This window comes from Mustela nigripes, chromosome 13, assembly GCF_022355385.1.
Source record: "Mustela nigripes isolate SB6536 chromosome 13, MUSNIG.SB6536, whole genome shotgun sequence".
Lineage (NCBI taxonomy): Eukaryota > Metazoa > Chordata > Mammalia > Carnivora > Mustelidae > Mustela > Mustela nigripes.
In genome coordinates, this window is record NC_081569.1 from 26,369,828 (window position 1) to 26,386,936 (window position 17,109).

Sequence of the window (17,109 nt, forward strand, 5' to 3'; positions counted from 1 at the left end):
AGTTAAAGGCCAAAAATGGGTCTTCAACAAACAAGAACAAACACAGAGCCTCAGTGGAATTACCAATCCTGTAGGGAACAGACTCCCGCAGAAGCTGACATCACCCCTTCCAGTAGACACTAGGCAGACTCCCAGAGGTGGTTTAAGCCTTCCATCAAGGACTCAAGATCCAAAGCAACAAGAATTAATTATGGAGAGGCACCTGGGTGGCTCATTCGTTAAGTGTCTGCCTTCAGCTCAGGTCATGAACCCAGGGTCCTGGGATCGAGCCCCACCATGAGGCTCCCTGCTTGATGGGAAGCCTGCTTCTCCCTCTTCCACGCCCCGTGCTTGTATTCCCTCTCTCGCTTTGTCTCTGTCAAATAAATAAAACAAAATTCTTAAAAAAAAAGGGGGGGGTGCATAAATAATGAATCTTGGAACACTGAAAAAAAATAAAATTTAAAAAATAAGAATAAAATAAATAAAAAAGAATTAATTATGGAGGATGGAATAAAATTACCAGGGAAATCTAATTTGCTTCAGAATATCGTTGGGTTTTTTTAATAGTCTTATTTCTGAAGCCGCTCATGAGACTTTTTTCCTTTCCTGTATGTCTCTAACTCCTAATGCAATAGACTGTGCCTATACAAACAGCATGACACAGCCTTTGAAAAGCAGGCCTCATCAGAGGGACTTGGAAATGTGCTAGAAATGCACATTCCCAGGCCCCATCACAACTCTAAGGAATCAGAGACGCTGGAGGTGGCGCCAGCCATGGGAATCTAACCAATCCCTCCAGGTGACTCTAAAGAACAACAAAAGCTGGGGCGCCTGGGTGGCTCAGTGGGTTAAAGCCTCTGCCTTCGATTCAGGCCCTGATCTCAGGGTCCTGGGATCGAGCCCTACATTGGGCTTTCTGCTTAGCAGGGAGCCTGCTTCCTCCTCTCTCTCTCTGCCTGCCTCTCTGCCTGCTTGTGATCTCTGTCTGTCAAATAAATAAAAAAATCTTAAAAAAAAAAAAAAAAAAAAAAAGAACAACAAAAGCTAAGAAGCCTTGGGCTAGGGGTTCAAGATTTAATTCTTTGGAATTCCCACTGCAGAAGAGAGTCTTGATTAACTTTCCTAATACTTGTGGCTCTCCGTACAGTGGCTTTCAAACTTCAGGGTATAAATATGCAACTTGGATAATGTGTCCACTGCATGAACATACATACTTCCCAGGATTTAGATGCAACAGGGAATGTGAAAGAATACATTTCACTCCAGTATGACACAACCCACCTCTGCCGTTTCTTGCTCCCTGCTCTCTTTTCTGTCACCCCTACGCACCCACTGCCTGCTCTGATTTCCACAGTTCTCCACTTGGAGGCCAGTGCCCACTTCTCTTCTATGACCCCAAACAACACTATCCGTCAAGCACAAACCAGGTCTCTGTAACTGTTGCTCAAACTTCAACCAACACTCCACGCCTAAGATGCTCCCACCCTGCATATAGGTGACTCACAGGGTCTTTGTCCTCCGTTACAACACATCCTGGTATATGGATGCCTTTTTTTGCCCATAATCATGACTTATTACGGGAGAAAGTCCACATTTAATGCTTTTTTACAACCTCCAAAGAAAGCTATAAAACCAGCAGGAAAGCTGCCAATCAGCACAGAATATAATGGAAACATTCCTGTTCCAAAAAGAAAAAAAATCAAAAACTTATCTTTGAGCTCTTAAAATTAAAACACATAAAGAGTACTGACTAGATGCCACACACATACAAAAACCTCCAAACAATTACCATATTTATATGTAATATGAAGTCATAAGCTCCATGGAACTATAAAATGTTGATCCTAATGTCAATAAATTAGTTATAGTATAACAGAAATAGCAGTGACATTTTCTCAAGAGGCCTGGCTTCAATTTCCAGCTCTGCTCCCGTTATTTGTGCAAACTGTGGGTTCTGTTTCTTGGTAGAGGTGAGGATTAAAGGAACTAATGAGAAAATACTTTCAAGAAAACATGTAACAGCTAAGCAAAGTACTGAGGATTATCATTTCTACTATCTGCATAGACTGAAAAGGTTTATAATAAATAAAAAAGTTCCTACTTAATTCTTCATACAAGGCCGACCTAGACAAAAATAAAAAATAAGCTTAGCGTATCTTTTAGTAGCCTCTTTAGCTTTCCTTTTTTTATATACTACATTCCCTCAAAATAATAAATATAAAATCCCTAAATGAGGTGTTAATAAGAAACAGTCACTTGAAAAAGTCTAAGACTATAATCCAGTCTGTTTTTTGTGAGGCAGGTCCAGGGTGGGTACAAGCATCCATTTCTTTTTAAAAGCTCAACAGTTTCTGTCTCATGGCCAAAATCAAGAGCAAATGAATTGTGATTGAAAGTCTTGCTGTTGGGGGAGCCAGGTGGTGGGTATTAAGGAGGGCACGAATTGCATGGAGCACTGGGTGTGGTGCAAAAACAATGAATTCTGTTATGCTGAAAAGAAATTAAAAAAACAAAAAAAAAGAGTCTTGCTGACTTCACCTACACAAGAGTATTTACTGGTATTTCCCTGTGAAGAATATAAGATTAAATAAAATAAGGGGCGAAGTGCAGTCCACAGGCCAAAGGCTTCCAAAAAGTGTTTTCTATGTTGCCACAGGAGAGTGATACAAATTTCAAGAATAACTATTTCCACTGAATCTTAAAATAATCACTATTTATAATTAGTCAAGACAAGATTTATTATAAAACTTAAAAGAAAAAATATTAACTGGGAAGGACACCACACCAAAGTAGCTTTGCAACAGGAAGACCCTCATTCACAAAGAGCAATGAAATCCAAGTGGCTCATAATGTTAACTACAATGTGGACAACAATCTCCAAAATGAAAACAAAATTTCAGAATTATGCTTAGACACTCCTATTCCTATTGCATATTCCAAAATTTCTATAAAATATAACTTATAAAGGTCTCTACAAAATGAAAACTACTAATAAAAGGTACTTACCTTTTCTAGGAGGAAGCTCTCCATTCTGGTTTAATTCTGTTCCCGTATATACAATTTCCCCATCTTTAACCATTTCATTCCACAAGCCACAGAGCCCATCTCTTGTGAATGCAAGCTGGTAATGATAAATAACATAAACTTACAGAACAATCATAGAGTGCAATTCTTAAAGAATGATATATTAAGAAAACAACTCATTTCCTCTCATTTATTCAATCATTAACGTTTAATAAAAATCATCCCAAAAAATATAATTAAGTGAAAAAGGCACAGTGCATAATAGTATATAAACAATGCTAGTTTTGCATAGATACAAGAAAAAAGACATGCACATGTGCCCTAGAAAGATAAACCAGAAACAAATAATAATGATTACCTATAGAGAGACACCTGTGACAGAGGAACATGGGCACCAGAGATTAACAAAAGATTTTGAGTAAACTTTATGTATTTTTACTTCTAAAACATATAAATAATTTTCATCTTCAAAAATTCAAATTAAATCATATAAAGGAAAAATCTACAACTGGCAACAAGCAAATTAACCTATGTTTATCACAGAGAAAAGTATTTCAGGGATCTTTTCAATTATACATCTTCAGTCAAATATACTCTAAGGGAAAAATATCTTCAACATTATTCACTGGTCTTACTGATAATCATAGTATTGATATTAAAATCTTAGAACTATCTCATATATATTGTGTGATACAGCAATGTTAACAAAATAAAACATATGTTTATAATAGTTATCTTAGTGTTATTAGAAACAAAGGTTTTAATAGTAAAAGAAATAAAAAACCAAGGACATTTTTTTAAGAACAAATTGGACTACATTTGAACATATCTGCTTGGGAAGGACCCAGGATGAATGACAGACACTCTGAGAGTAATGAGTACACCCAGAATCCAGACATCAGTTTTTTGTTTTTTTTAAAGATTTTATTTATTTATTTGACAGAAAGAAATCAGAAGTAGGCAGAGAAGCAGGCGGGGGGGGGGGGGAGCAGACTCCCTGCTGAACAGAGAGTCTGATGCAGGGCTCGATCCCAGGACCCTGGGATCATGACCTGAGCCGAAGGCAGAGGTTTAAACCACTGAGCCACCCAGGCCCCACCCCCAGACATCAGTTTTTAAGTCTCACTTTCTAGTAAACAAAACCTGGGCTCTTGGGAGAAAAAAGGCTGATGTCATGGTCAGGGCAAACAAGATGAGCCTAGAATATTTTGTGTTTGCACCCCCACCCCAAAAAAAGCTGTGTAAGGCCTTATGGGAATTCTACTGGCCAAAATTAAAACAATTTGAGCATCAAAATACATAACTGCAGTGGACTGCAAAAGTAAATAAAAACATGAGTCCACACTGATATTCAAAGAAAAAAACAAAACAGAAGTACTCTCACTTGTCAGTATTAGGAGTAAGAAAAGGCTCCCCAGAGCAAGCAGCCAACGAGGGCAGGGGCACGGTAGACACCCAGATGAGGCATCCATTCTGAAAAGTGTAGGTACAACAGAAGCCGTCTTATCAGAAACATAAAACACTTTTGACTAAAATAGGCACATCTGTTTGGCCATCTTTTAACGAAAGGCCAGCACCTTTCCTTTATTTTTAAGTCCACTAACTCATTCCTTGTTATCATTCCAGCATGCACCACCCTTATGAAGCATCCACTATTTCCAGTCTCCATTTCTTTACTTTTTTTTTTTTTTAAGATTTTATTTGTTTGAGAGAGAAAAAGAGAGCATGCAAGCACAAGCAGAGGAGAGGAAGAAGCAGACTCCCTGCTGAGTAGAAAGACCAACGTTGGACTCAATCCTTGGACCCCAAAATCATGACCTGAGCCAGAGGCAGATACTTAACCTAGTGAGCCACCCAGACACTCCTCCAGTTCTTTAAATGTAGCAAGAATTAAAGGGCACTCTGTCAGTAATTTCAATATAGAATTCCTCTAGACTTTTAAGACATGTTCCCCAATCCTTTATAGTTCTCTTTTACCTAACCTGTTCAAGTAACTTTTTTAGCATCTCACTTTTATCCAAAGCGCATATAGTAAATAAAACGATAAGACAGCCCTTAAGATCCTCATCCCCTGGTTCACACATACTCTGTGTAATGCCCTCTGAGTGTGGGTAAGACTCATGGAGAATAAAATGGGACATCACACCTGTGACCAGGTTTTGTTTCCATCTATGGCAAAGGTAAAGGAACTTCTCATATATAATTAGCGTCCCACAACTGTTGATTTCTAGTTATCAAAAGGAAGATTATCCTGAGGCCTTACTTAATCAGGTGAAAGCCCTTAAAATATAGGGGCCATCCAGAAGAGACATTTTCTACAGTCACAAAGAGGTGAGCTGCCATGGGCTACCTATGCAGAGGGGTAGCATCTAGGAGCCCATGACTTCAGTTCCCAAACTGCAAGGGACTAAATTCTGCCAAGGAGCACCCAATGAGACCCCAGATAACAGCACAGCATGGCTGACACCCTGACTACATGCAGCCTGTTAGACCCAAAGCAAAAGACCCTGCTAAGCCTTGGCCAGACTCCTGACCCACAGAAACTGGGAAAGAGAATAAACATGAGTTCTTTTAAGCTGCTAAATTTATGGCCAGTAGCTTTTAACATAACAAATAACCCAATTCAGCATCCAACTTAGTTTTCATTAAAGCAACCGCTTTCTTTCAGCACACATATTTTATTTGTTCACCTCACTAACAAGATAATTGCCATAAACACACTTAGAACTAAAACATAGGACTCTTGATAAAAGTATCAACTGGCAGGGGAAAAGTAAAGAGTGAGGCACAAACATTCATCACCCCTTGTGTTTTAGTGAGGGAATGGAAAAGCTTGGCTCATTTGCTCATTCAGGTAAGAGGAGAGCTAATACTGCTAGGGTTCAATCCAGTTCCCACAACCACATAAGGATGGGAGGCAAATAGGAACCAGACTAAACAGCCCCATGTGTGCTGTACCCTGGCAGTTATATGCCATCTTTAGATGGTCCAGGGAATAAATGAGCATAATGTAAAGCATAATTCAGTATCAGTGCAACAGATGGAGGCAGAGGAAGAAACTAGAAACAGAAAAGAATTTAGGAGGCCTCTGCCAAGAGTCTCCCCAAAAAAGGGTGACAGCCTAAGCCAAGATAAGGAAAGTACCTAAGACATTTCAGATCAAATGAGACAGATCAGATGTGAAAAGAAAGGAGACAGGGAACACAATCAGATAAAAAAGAACCAGCTCAGTGTTAACGATTCAGATTTGCACTATGAACATGAGCTTGGAGAACCTCTCCCCACTCACACCTGCATACACTCATACGCATAGCCACATATGTATATACATATGTGTGTACACACACACACACACTGCAAATACAAATCCAGTTCTTAGTGTCAGGAATTAGGACACTAATTAGGAATTAAAGACACTAATTAGGAATTAGAGATTCAAATCTGGAGTCACCAGCAAATGGGATATAGACCGTGACCTGTTGGAAATGCAAATGTCCAAAGAGAAAGAGTAACCAACATCCTCAACCCTGATTGCACATTGGGATTACCCATGAGGTGCCTCTATCAGTGTTTTTGTATACAGTCCAGGATGAATAACATTGGTGTTTAGAGCAAAAAAAAGAAAAACAAACATGAATTAAAGAATAAGCCAAGGAAGAAGCCCAGTTTATGTGGAAACAAGAATTGTTACTATCATGTCAAGAGGAAGAAAAGTAGAGCAGAAGCTGTGTGGAAGGTGGAGCCTGGGTATCTGGAGGGACACATACTGTAGAAGCCTCCTAGGAACTGAGGACACAAAGATGTAAATGAGCCATGGACCTGAATAAACACCATTTAAAGCATAATGGTCTGGGCATCTTAAGGATTTGAGTAAAGAGGAACATTACTAAGGCAACAAAGCAAGGCTCCCTGGAGGAGGGAATGAAAGAGCTAGGATGAGGAAGGCAAAGATGAAGAAGCTTAGGGGAAAGCATTCCAGAGCAATGGAAGAAAGCACAGAATCCCAAAGAGAAAGCCAGGAAATCAAAAATATATACAGCACTATAAGAACAGCCTGTACAGTAAATAAAAATTAGCAATCTGTGAATTTAAGAGTATCTGTACAACAATTATTAACTTGTCCTCTTTTTTTTTTTAAGATTTTATTTATTTATTTGACAGAGAGAGAGACAGCAAGAGAGTGGAGTGGGAGAGGGAGAAGCGGGGGAGTGGGGGAGGGAGAGTGAGAAGCAGGCTTCCAGCAGAGTAGGAAGCCTGTCCTGGGCTCGATCCCAGGACCCTGAGATCAAGACCTGAGCAGAAGGCAGATGCTTAAAGACTGAGCCACCCTGGCACCCCAAACTTGTCTTCTTTAATAGCTAACTTACATTTAAAAATACCCAATGGGTATTAAATTTTAACTGTTTTTAGACAGAATCCAGATGCTTCTAATTAGTTTACTTGGTCTTAGATTCCTTTTCCAATTTCTTCTCACAGTCTTACTTTATACCTCTAAAATGACATAGCAGATAAAGTCATTTTCACCCTGTAAAGCAGACAATAAGAGGAGTATTAACAGGCCCAGTTCTAAGGGACAGTAAACTCAAACTCAGAGGCTCAATTATTTGACCAAGATCACACAATACTGAGGCTATGAGAAGAAGGATTTGGAAAAAAGCCTTATGCCCAAGCTTGTTCTTCTCTCACCAACACCATAACATTCACCCACACATGCACGAAAAAGGCCTGGGAGAGCCAATGAATCCCCCACTACTACTGCTGGTGCTACTGACACTTAAACACTAAACAGGATTGGGCAAAGGTTATTCTATTAAAATGACTACTTCAGAGGGTACCTGCCTGGCTCAGTCAGTAGAGTGTGCCATTCTTGGTCTTGGGGTTGTAAGTTCAAACCCCATGTTGGGTGTAGAAATTACTTAAAAATAAAATATTTTTTTTAATTTATTTATTTGATAGAGAGAGATCACAAGTAGACAGAGAGGCCAACAGAGAGAGAGGAGGAAGCAGGCTCCCCACTGAGCGGAGAGCCCGATGTGGGGCTCAACCCTGGGACCATGACATGAGCCGAAGGCAGAGGCTTTAACCCACTGAGCCACCCAGGTGCCCAAAAATAAAATATTTTTTAAAAATAGACAAAATGATTACTTCAGAACTGTATAAGTATGTAACAGAATCCAAAACAGAATATACCAAACGCTTAAATGACATTTTGATTAACTTATAGGTTAGAAAACGTTTTACTTTATTTTATTTTTTCAGTGTTCCAAGATTCATTGTTTATGTACCACATCCAGTGCTCCATGCAATACATGCCCTCCTTCATAACCACCACCAGGCTCACACAACCCACCAGCCTCCCCTCTAAAACCCTCAGTTTGCTTCTCAGAGTCCACAGTCTCTCATGGCTCATCTCCCACTCCAATTTCCCCCAATTCACTTTTCCTTTTCTTCTCCTAATGTCCTCCATGTTATTCCTTATGTTCCACATATTTTACTTATCTTTAAAACATGCCTGATATGTAATCTGTTCAAATACTTACAGATACTAAAGTAAAGATTTCTGGCTTTTTTTCCCAGCCTAGCAGAAAAATAACAAGTATCTGTTAAACACAGGACAACATATCAACTCCAAAAAAATGTTAAGAACAGGTTTCTTAAGCAACTGGGGAGGTCAGACAGAAACATAAACTATCTCTGTTTTAAGACATAGGGTGGTTAGGAATAGAAAGTCTGAGACCCAAGAGAGGAGTACAGCACAAAGAACCTAAGGCTGCTTTCCTGAGAGGCACCTGACAATTCTGTGAGCATAGCTAAGACCAAGAACTGAGCAGAGCTGCTGAGGGACAGGCTTCAGACAGGGTCCTCATGGGGGAAAGGCCTGTTAAACACACCATGCTTTGAATTAACCTTCAAAGGGCCACATACCAGAAGTAGGTAGGGGTGAGGTAGAAGCAGATGGCCTTCCTAGGGAAGAAGCCCAGTTTTTAATCATCTCAGCCCCCAACTGCACTGCAGTGACCTGGGACTGTTAGTGCTGTTTGATTGGTAGATCTCCTCCAGAGGAGGAAACTGTCACCCAGGGCCTCAAATGATCACAGTAATTTGTCATATATAGTATCTGAAACTCAAACAAAAATAATAATGGGTAAGGCAAGATGATATGACAGAAAAATGAAAAAAATATATAGAAGACAACAAAAACAGATCAAGAGTAGATGCAGAAGACAGAAATACAGAAATGGACTTGTCCTCAAAAGGAGAGCCTAAGCAATGGATTTACTTGGCAGACACCAGCCCAGAGCAATGGGAGGCAGGGAAGGGGGGACAAGAGAACACACGACGCACAAAACACAACATGTTACCACATGGGTAAGCAAACTAAGGCCTAGACTACAGGCCAAATCTGGCCCACCATCTAATTTCATATGGCCCCTGAGCTAAGAATGGTTGTTGAATTTTTCAGTGGTTGAAAAATAATCAAGGAAAATATTTTGTGACACATGAAAATTATGACATTCAAAGTTCAGTATTTATAAAGCTTTACTAGAATTCAGACACAGTTGTTTATGTATTGTCTGTGGCATGACAACAGCAGAGTTAAGTAATTGTTACAAAGAACAGAAGACTCACAGAAATATTTGCTATCTAGCTCTTTACAGAAAGTTTGCTGACTCCTATTTTACTGCACTGGCCCCTACTCCACAGTGAACAGAAGATACAGAAAGTTGTCTACGAGGCACATTCACTAAGCACGTAGGACTCTTATATAAGTTTTATAAGAAGAAATCAAGGAATAGTCCAAGGGGGGAAGAAAAAAAAAAGAATTAAAATACCAGTGCCCTTATCAGTCCTTGCAAAGAGGTGAATGTTCAGTCCATGGGGAGCTAACTCCTACTCCCCAGCACCTTGTAGCCTATATCACTGGCTCCATGGTAGCAGCTGGGATGCGGTAACCCACACCCTGTTGTGTAACATTACATTCAAGACTGAAATGGAAGGGTCACCAATGGGCATGCTAGGTGTCAACCCAGAGGGAAGAGAGACATAGTCAATGAAACCAGAACATGGTAAGTTTAAAAAAAAAAAATACAAAACACTTGAAACAAAACATTTAAAATAGATGCATCTCACTAAACTATACCTTATAGTAACTATAAGTAACTATACATTATTAAAATTCATTTAAACGAAACCACGGAAATTTGAGAACCAAAAAATACATTAACTATAATTAAGAACACTGAATGAGATGAAAAGCAGACTAGGAAGTCCTGTGCTGCTTCTGCCTATGAGGGATTAACTTCTTTATGAATTACCTCTACACTAAAATGAACTAGAAAATCAAACAAAATATACTGCAGCCCAGAGCTATGATCCCTAAGAAGGGCAATGAATGAAGCCCTACAACTGCCCAAGCTTACTGCCTAGAAGCAGCTTCCAGGATCCATCACGGGAAAGGGGAACCAAAATAGAGCCAAGAGCCAACGAGACAGATCAGCTATAAGTAGGTTAAAATGGCAAGGGAAGGGGCACCTGGGTGGCTCAGTGGGTTAAAGCCTCTGCCTTCCGCTCGGGTCATGATCCCAGGATCCTGGGATCAAGCCCCATGTCGGGCTCTCTGCTCTGCAGGGAGCCTGCTTCCTCCACTCTCTCTCTCTGCCTGCCTCTCTGCCTACTTGTGGTTTCTCTCTCTGTCAAATAAATAAAATCTTAAAAAAAAAAAAAAAAATGACAAGGGAACAGGTGAAGGGGGATCTGCAGAGAAAGAGTGAACTCCAAAGATGGGCAGAGGGGACCCCTTCACTCTTGGGCTAAATACTGATTTGGGCATGGGCTGAGAAAACTACCAAGGCTGGGAAAAGCAGTACTAGAAAGTAGAAGGCAGAATCCCCATGATTCCCAGTCTGAGAAAAACTTGTTTCCATCAACCAGAATGAAAAAGACCCCTATCACACCACTTGAAAGAGTCCTAAGAAAGCAGATAAATTAGTGCATGACTAGAAGTTGTGCTAGATCAGCCTGAATAAACCTGAGGATCAAGCTTCGAAAAAATTAAATTGATCCCAACTAACTTACTTGAATCCCAAACAAAACTAATGTTCTTTAAAGAAATAAAGCAAAATCCCGCACAGAACAACGTAATATATACAATGTCCAACATTCAGTAAAAAATTACCTAGCATGCAAACACACCCCATGACCAAAGCAATCAAATGACAGAAGCAATCAAGAGAAATAAATCCAGATGTGATAGAGATGATGGAATTAGCAGACAAGAACATTAAAAGCTCATTATAGATACATCCAGATGCTCACAAATAGGAAACTATGAACCTGATAACAAGTGAAATGGAAGATATGAAAAGGATCCATATGGAACACCTAGAGATGAAAAATACAACTGAAGTGAAAACTTCAATGCACAGGATTAAGAGATTAGGTACTGCAAAACAGATATACTATAATGTACCATGTCTAAGCAGACAGCTATTATATGTTATCTCCCTTTTAAAATTCATTTATTCTAGGTTCCAAACATAACTGCAGGTGTAATGACCACCATCAGACTTCATGTTAATCTACAGTCATTCAGTCATCTAAAGATCCTTCTCTAGAATCCTTCTCTAGGAAGAGCTCATGGGAACAGTATTTATTAATTGATAAAGTTGTGTCCTTTTTACCTGAAAAGTCAGTTTTGCTAGAACATAACATCCTTGCCACACATTTACTTTTCTTGGGAGTCATACATATGTTACCGAATTTTCTTCTCCAAAAAAGTCTTCTGATTAGATCTGATAGTAACCTCATTATCTTTCCCTTATAAATATTATTAGTCTTTTCTAAAAACCAAAAGTTAATTTTTTAAAGATTTTATTTATTTGACATACAGAGATCATAATAGGCAGAGAGGCAGGCAGAGAGAGAGAGGGAAGCAGACTCCCTGATGAGCAGAGCCCAATGCGGGGCTCATTCCCAGGATCCTGAGATCATGTCCTGAGCAGAAGGCAGAGGCTTAACCCACTGAGCCATCCAGGCGCCCCGCAAAAGTAAATTTTTTTAAAAAGACTAACAAAATGTATAAATCCCTGACAAGATTAATCCAAAATATAGAGAAAATACAAATAACCAAAATCATGAATAAAAATGTGAGCTATGCTACCTATCCTACAGATAAGAAAGTAATCAGAAGACGTCATTATGAATATTAAGTTACCTGTATTTATAAAATTCTTTAATTTCTACATCTCATCTGTCAACTGGAAAACCTGAGAATAGAATTTTCCAAGATGATCATGTTTATGTTCTTTAATCTACTGATATCCTAAGCATAAAGTAACAATATATACATTTAACAATTTTAATTTTAAAATTTAACTTTTATCTTTACTCATTGTAAAGTGATTAGAAGAGACAAATAAATGATTCGAATTATTAGTATACTCAACAACTCTGACGAACTGCAAGGGCATTTACACTCTGAACAAAACCATACTACGGGTGCCTGGGTGGCTCAGAAGGTTAAGCCTCTGCCTTCGGCTCAGGTCACAGTCTTGGGGTTTTGGGACTGAGCCCCACATCAGGCTCTCTGCTCCACAGGGAGACTGCCTCTCTGCCTACTTGTGATCTCTCTCTCCCTGTCAAATAAATAAATAAATCTTTAAAAAAAAAAAAATAGGTCACATACCATATGACATTCTCAAAATGGCAAAATTAAAGAGATGGAAAACAGATTAGTGATTGCCAGGGGTCAGAGATGATGGGAGAAGGATGGTGTGACCTATAGAGGGGCAAGAAGAAGGAAATCTTTGTGGTGTGATTACACAATTGGCACAGAACTCTGCACACACTCTATGTCAATTTCCTGATTTTGATATTGTACTGATAGTTACATAAGATGTAACCACTGGGAGAATCTGGATGAAGAGTATACAGTGACGTCTCTACTTTCTTTGCAACTTCATCTGAATCTATAAATTATTTCAAAATAAAAAGTTAAAAAAATTGCATCATACATATCTAATATCATGCTCTACTTCAAAGAATCCAAAAATAGAAACTGCAGGAGATTCATCTGAGTACAGATTATGCAAGAAAAAGATAACACCATTCTTGGATCCATGCTCAAAGACACACCCTTAGACTTACATCAAAACTAGCAAATAAATGTGCATATATGATTTAAGAATTAAAAAGCTTTTAAGGTATCATATACCATTTTTTATAGGTTCTTTGATTAATTGACTTTTTGGTCCATTGAGAAGCAAGCAATCACATCAGACAGGACTTTTACTTTAAATATAAGAATGGTAATGGTAGTGATTATGTAGCTAACATCTCTTAGCTCTATTTTATTGCCTGTTCAAGAGAGTTGCAAAGGAAATGACAATTCAAGGTACTCCACACAACAATCAGAAAAGACTACTAAAAAAGTAAAAAGTATTATATGTAAAAACCACTTATATGACTGCCACACAACTGCCACTCCATTTAAGGCAGCTTGTTGCAACATTGTAGACCTGATACATCATAGATCTAAACATCTATCAACAAGAAAGCCTAGGATTAGTATTTGTGTTCTTTATGATATACACATATTAAAAGTTGTCACAGCCTCCAAAAATATTTCCTTTCTAAAGTCACTAAAACTTTCATAGGCATTTCTTTTTTTTTTTTTCTTTATAGGCATTTCAAACAAAAATAGCCATAGAAAATAGTTTGCTAAATCCTGTGGCTAAGAAACACATTTCTACCCCACAAAATATAATTAAGGTGTCAATTCTGTTCCCAATACAAAAGCCCTACCTAAGGAATGGGACACATCCCACTCCAGTTGGGAGAGATATCCCCAATAGGGTAAGAGTAAAAGCTGTTAGTATAAGGCTTGCATCTGCAATGCGTACCTGCAAGAAGGATTCCAAATAGTGAAAATAAGTCTAAAGTCATTTGTTAGGGTAAAACAACATTTGTTCCTTGCATTTAATTAGCAATGCTGGAAAAACTATATAAAAACAAGGTCAGCGATCACTTTTTTCACATTAAATAGCTTCAATACCTACAATACATTTTCCCGCTGGGGTACACTCCAAAACCTAGGTCTTGGGGCATATGGGTGGCTCAGTGGGTTAAGCCACTGCCTTCGGCTCAGGTCATGATCTCAGGGTCCTGGGATCAAGTCCCACATCGGGCTCTCTGCTTAGCAGGGAGCCTGCTTCCCCTTCTCTCTCTCTGCCTGCCTTTCTGCCTACTTGTGATCTCTGTTAAATAAATAAATAAAATCTTCAAAAAAAAAAAACCTAGGTCTTCTTCATGTATTCCTAAGATGAGCTTGGATGGCTTTTGACTAATATTTGAAATGTCTAAGAAGAGTTAAGTACTGTGTATTACACTAAATAAATCAAAAGTAAAAGAGTAAGCACTCTAAGGCATAAGCGGTGTTTCTTTTTATTTATATCTGCCTAACTCAGCATAGGCACTCAACTCAGTATTAAACTGGTTTTAGATCAAGATGCTAAAACTCCTATTAAGGAGTTGTTCAATTATGATTAGAAAGAAAAACTTCATTGGATAAAGTTCTTTACCTCAACAAGTTCTACAAAATACACAAACACTAATAAAAAAAAAATTAAGTCTTGAGGTCAGTTTGCCGAATCTCAAGATTTCAGAAATAAGAAATTACTCATCCCACCTCCCCGCCAACCACGCTTAAAAAAAAAAAAAAAATGACAAAGGAAAACAAACAGTAACTGCTAAGTAAAAAGCAACGTGCAAACAAAAACCAAACAGTCATTACTATGCCAATTCTTGCCCCAATTCTTTGTGCTTTAATCTAACGTTTACCCCATTATTAATAACTATCCCAAAATCCACAACATAGTTCTAAGCACTTGGCTCTCACACCTACTAGGATGCAACACTTAAAAATAAATAAATAAATAAATAAAGGTAACAATACTTCACTACAGGTATCTATGATCAAGTGCTTATAGAATATATGAGTCTTGATAAACTGTGATGCACTATGTAAGAGTGTATTGAAAAATGTAGGTTACTTGAGAAATACTTAAAATGGTTAACCTTAGGAAAGAGAAAGAAAAGCCATATATACTATGAAATATTTCAGACATTTTTTTTTTTTTTTGCTGTCAATATGGAGTTACAAAAGTGATTTTTCCAAACCATCTGCAAAGAAAACTAAGTTGGGGTAAAAAAAAATTTTTTTTTAAGTCTATAGAAACATTACTGCTATTATTTACTTGATAATTTCTGGACAAGCTTACAATTACATTATTAAAACATTAGGCAGTCTAATGCCAACATTGTGTTTCCACACATTCTTTATGTGAAAAACTGAGCACTCTTCTTAATAAGACCAGTCACAAAAATAAAGATCTCAACTGCACTCTTGTCTCCCCAGAAAGACAAACACAGGGTCCCATGAAATGAGTTTCTTCAGGACATAATACATTACTACATGTTTCTTCCCTCATTAATTGAACATCTCAAAACTATCACTAAACAGTCAACAAGGTATGGTTAAGAATACTACAGACCTGTTAAAAATAATAATACGAAAAATGTTTGCATAACCAGATCTCAAGTTTCTTGCACTTACACATAACTGCAATTAAAATGTAACCACACACAATCTATAAAGACTGATACAATAAAGGTGCATTTTAAATTATAGGAAATAAACTTGCTTCCCTAATATGCAAGATACGATCTGCATCCCCTTATTTATCCTATACAAAACCTTAACCAGAAATTTAAATATGGAGGCAGGAACACACCAAGAAAAAAAGCATGTCAAAACCCCACCTGTATATCTGTTTTCAACCATTTGGAGTCAAGTCGAGTCTGGGCAGCCAAACAGAAAGAATCAGAGGGCATCTTTCCTCCAGTTCCCTCCCAGTTGTCAGTCCTGCAAGTAAAACATAAATGTTGGAAGACCTAAAGCTTTTCAAAATTGTACAAAGACCCTCCCGCAAGGTTTAATGCGGCAAAAAGAACAGAAAGATGGGAGAGGAGAACAGGTGGGGGAGGGGAGGAGAAAGGAAGAGAAAGATGGAGAGAGACAAGGAGAAGGATGGAAGAAAAAGCCTATTTCCTATACAAGTAAGAGCCACACACGGGATTCGCTGGTTTCTGTACTACGTCGGCGAGACCTTGAGAATAGACGGTCACCGGAGACCAAATCACAATGTCATCCCCTTCCCTTAAATCCAAAAGGTAAACACACAGACGAGAGAGGAAGCCCACATTTCAAAGACAAATGACAGTAGCATGCATCTGCCGCTTTATCCCATACCAGTAAGTGGTGCGTGAAACAAATTAATCAAAAGACACGTCGGTGGAAAAATCCAAAACAATAATCACTTTGAAAATGGAAAGACAGCCCGAGACGCGCGCCACGGGCAGTCCGCGCAGGCCCAGGTCGGGCGGCCGCGCCAACGCCCGCGGCGCCCCAGCTCGACAGTACCCTGGGTTCCGACCCGCACCGCCCTAGCGGCTGGCCGCCCTCGCCGCCCCCGAGGACGAGGACCTGAAGCGCAAAGGCCCCACCGCCTCTTTTCGGCAGCGCGCGGACGGAGCCTCCAAGCCGCCACTGGCTCCGCCGGCGCTGGTGATCCCGGTATCTCTCGCGACCCGAGGGGCGGACCAACTCCGGACTACCGCCCCCGCAGGCCAGCAAATCACAGCGAGGTCGTTGCGTTGGACCAGCCAATGAGAAAGAGGAGCCCTCTCGCCCTTCCTCCCTACTCCCCTGTTTCCTTCAATCCCGCTCATCTTCCTCCTTGGGGTTCATTCCTTGCGGTCATGGCCAACCGCAGGCGCCGGGGGGCGGGATTTCCGCCGTACGCAGGGACGACTGTCCTGGGTTCCGCACGGCGCTCGCGAAAAATCCGAGGGCGCGGTAGAACGTGAGCTGACTGAGGAGCTTCAGCCTGGAGGGGCGAGGGTGTGTGCCATGGACGCACGGACCGGGCAGAAGAGACCCGAGGCTGGCTCCAGTCGGCTAGAGCCTCCTCCTGTCTGTCCCACTGAAAGCCGCTAAAATCCTAGGCTGAATTCATGGAATGGCTGGTAACAGGGGATTTGGAG

The 17,109-nt window shown here is 39.6% G+C and overlaps 1 protein-coding gene across 5 annotated transcripts in view; it reads right to left on the reverse strand.

Annotated features, from left to right (window-relative positions):
- The window catches only part of HERC2 (HECT and RLD domain containing E3 ubiquitin protein ligase 2), a 239,496-nt gene extending 222,844 nt beyond the window's left edge, over positions 1 to 16,652 (reverse strand). For 4 of the 5 annotated variants that reach the window (XM_059371740.1, XM_059371741.1, XM_059371739.1 and 1 more), the window contains exons 1-3: positions 16,316 to 16,649; positions 15,826 to 15,928; positions 2,989 to 3,103 (exon numbers count right to left, since the gene is read on the reverse strand). In XM_059371740.1, coding sequence (XP_059227723.1) covers positions 2,989 to 3,103; positions 15,826 to 15,897 — 187 coding nt within the window. In that variant the 5' untranslated portion in view covers positions 15,898 to 15,928; positions 16,316 to 16,649. Of the gene's footprint in view, positions 1 to 2,988; positions 3,104 to 15,825; positions 15,929 to 16,315 lie in introns of all 5 variants that reach the window. The other variant, XM_059371738.1, reaches the window with a different exon arrangement.
- Positions 16,653 to 17,109: the final 457 nt, after the last annotated feature.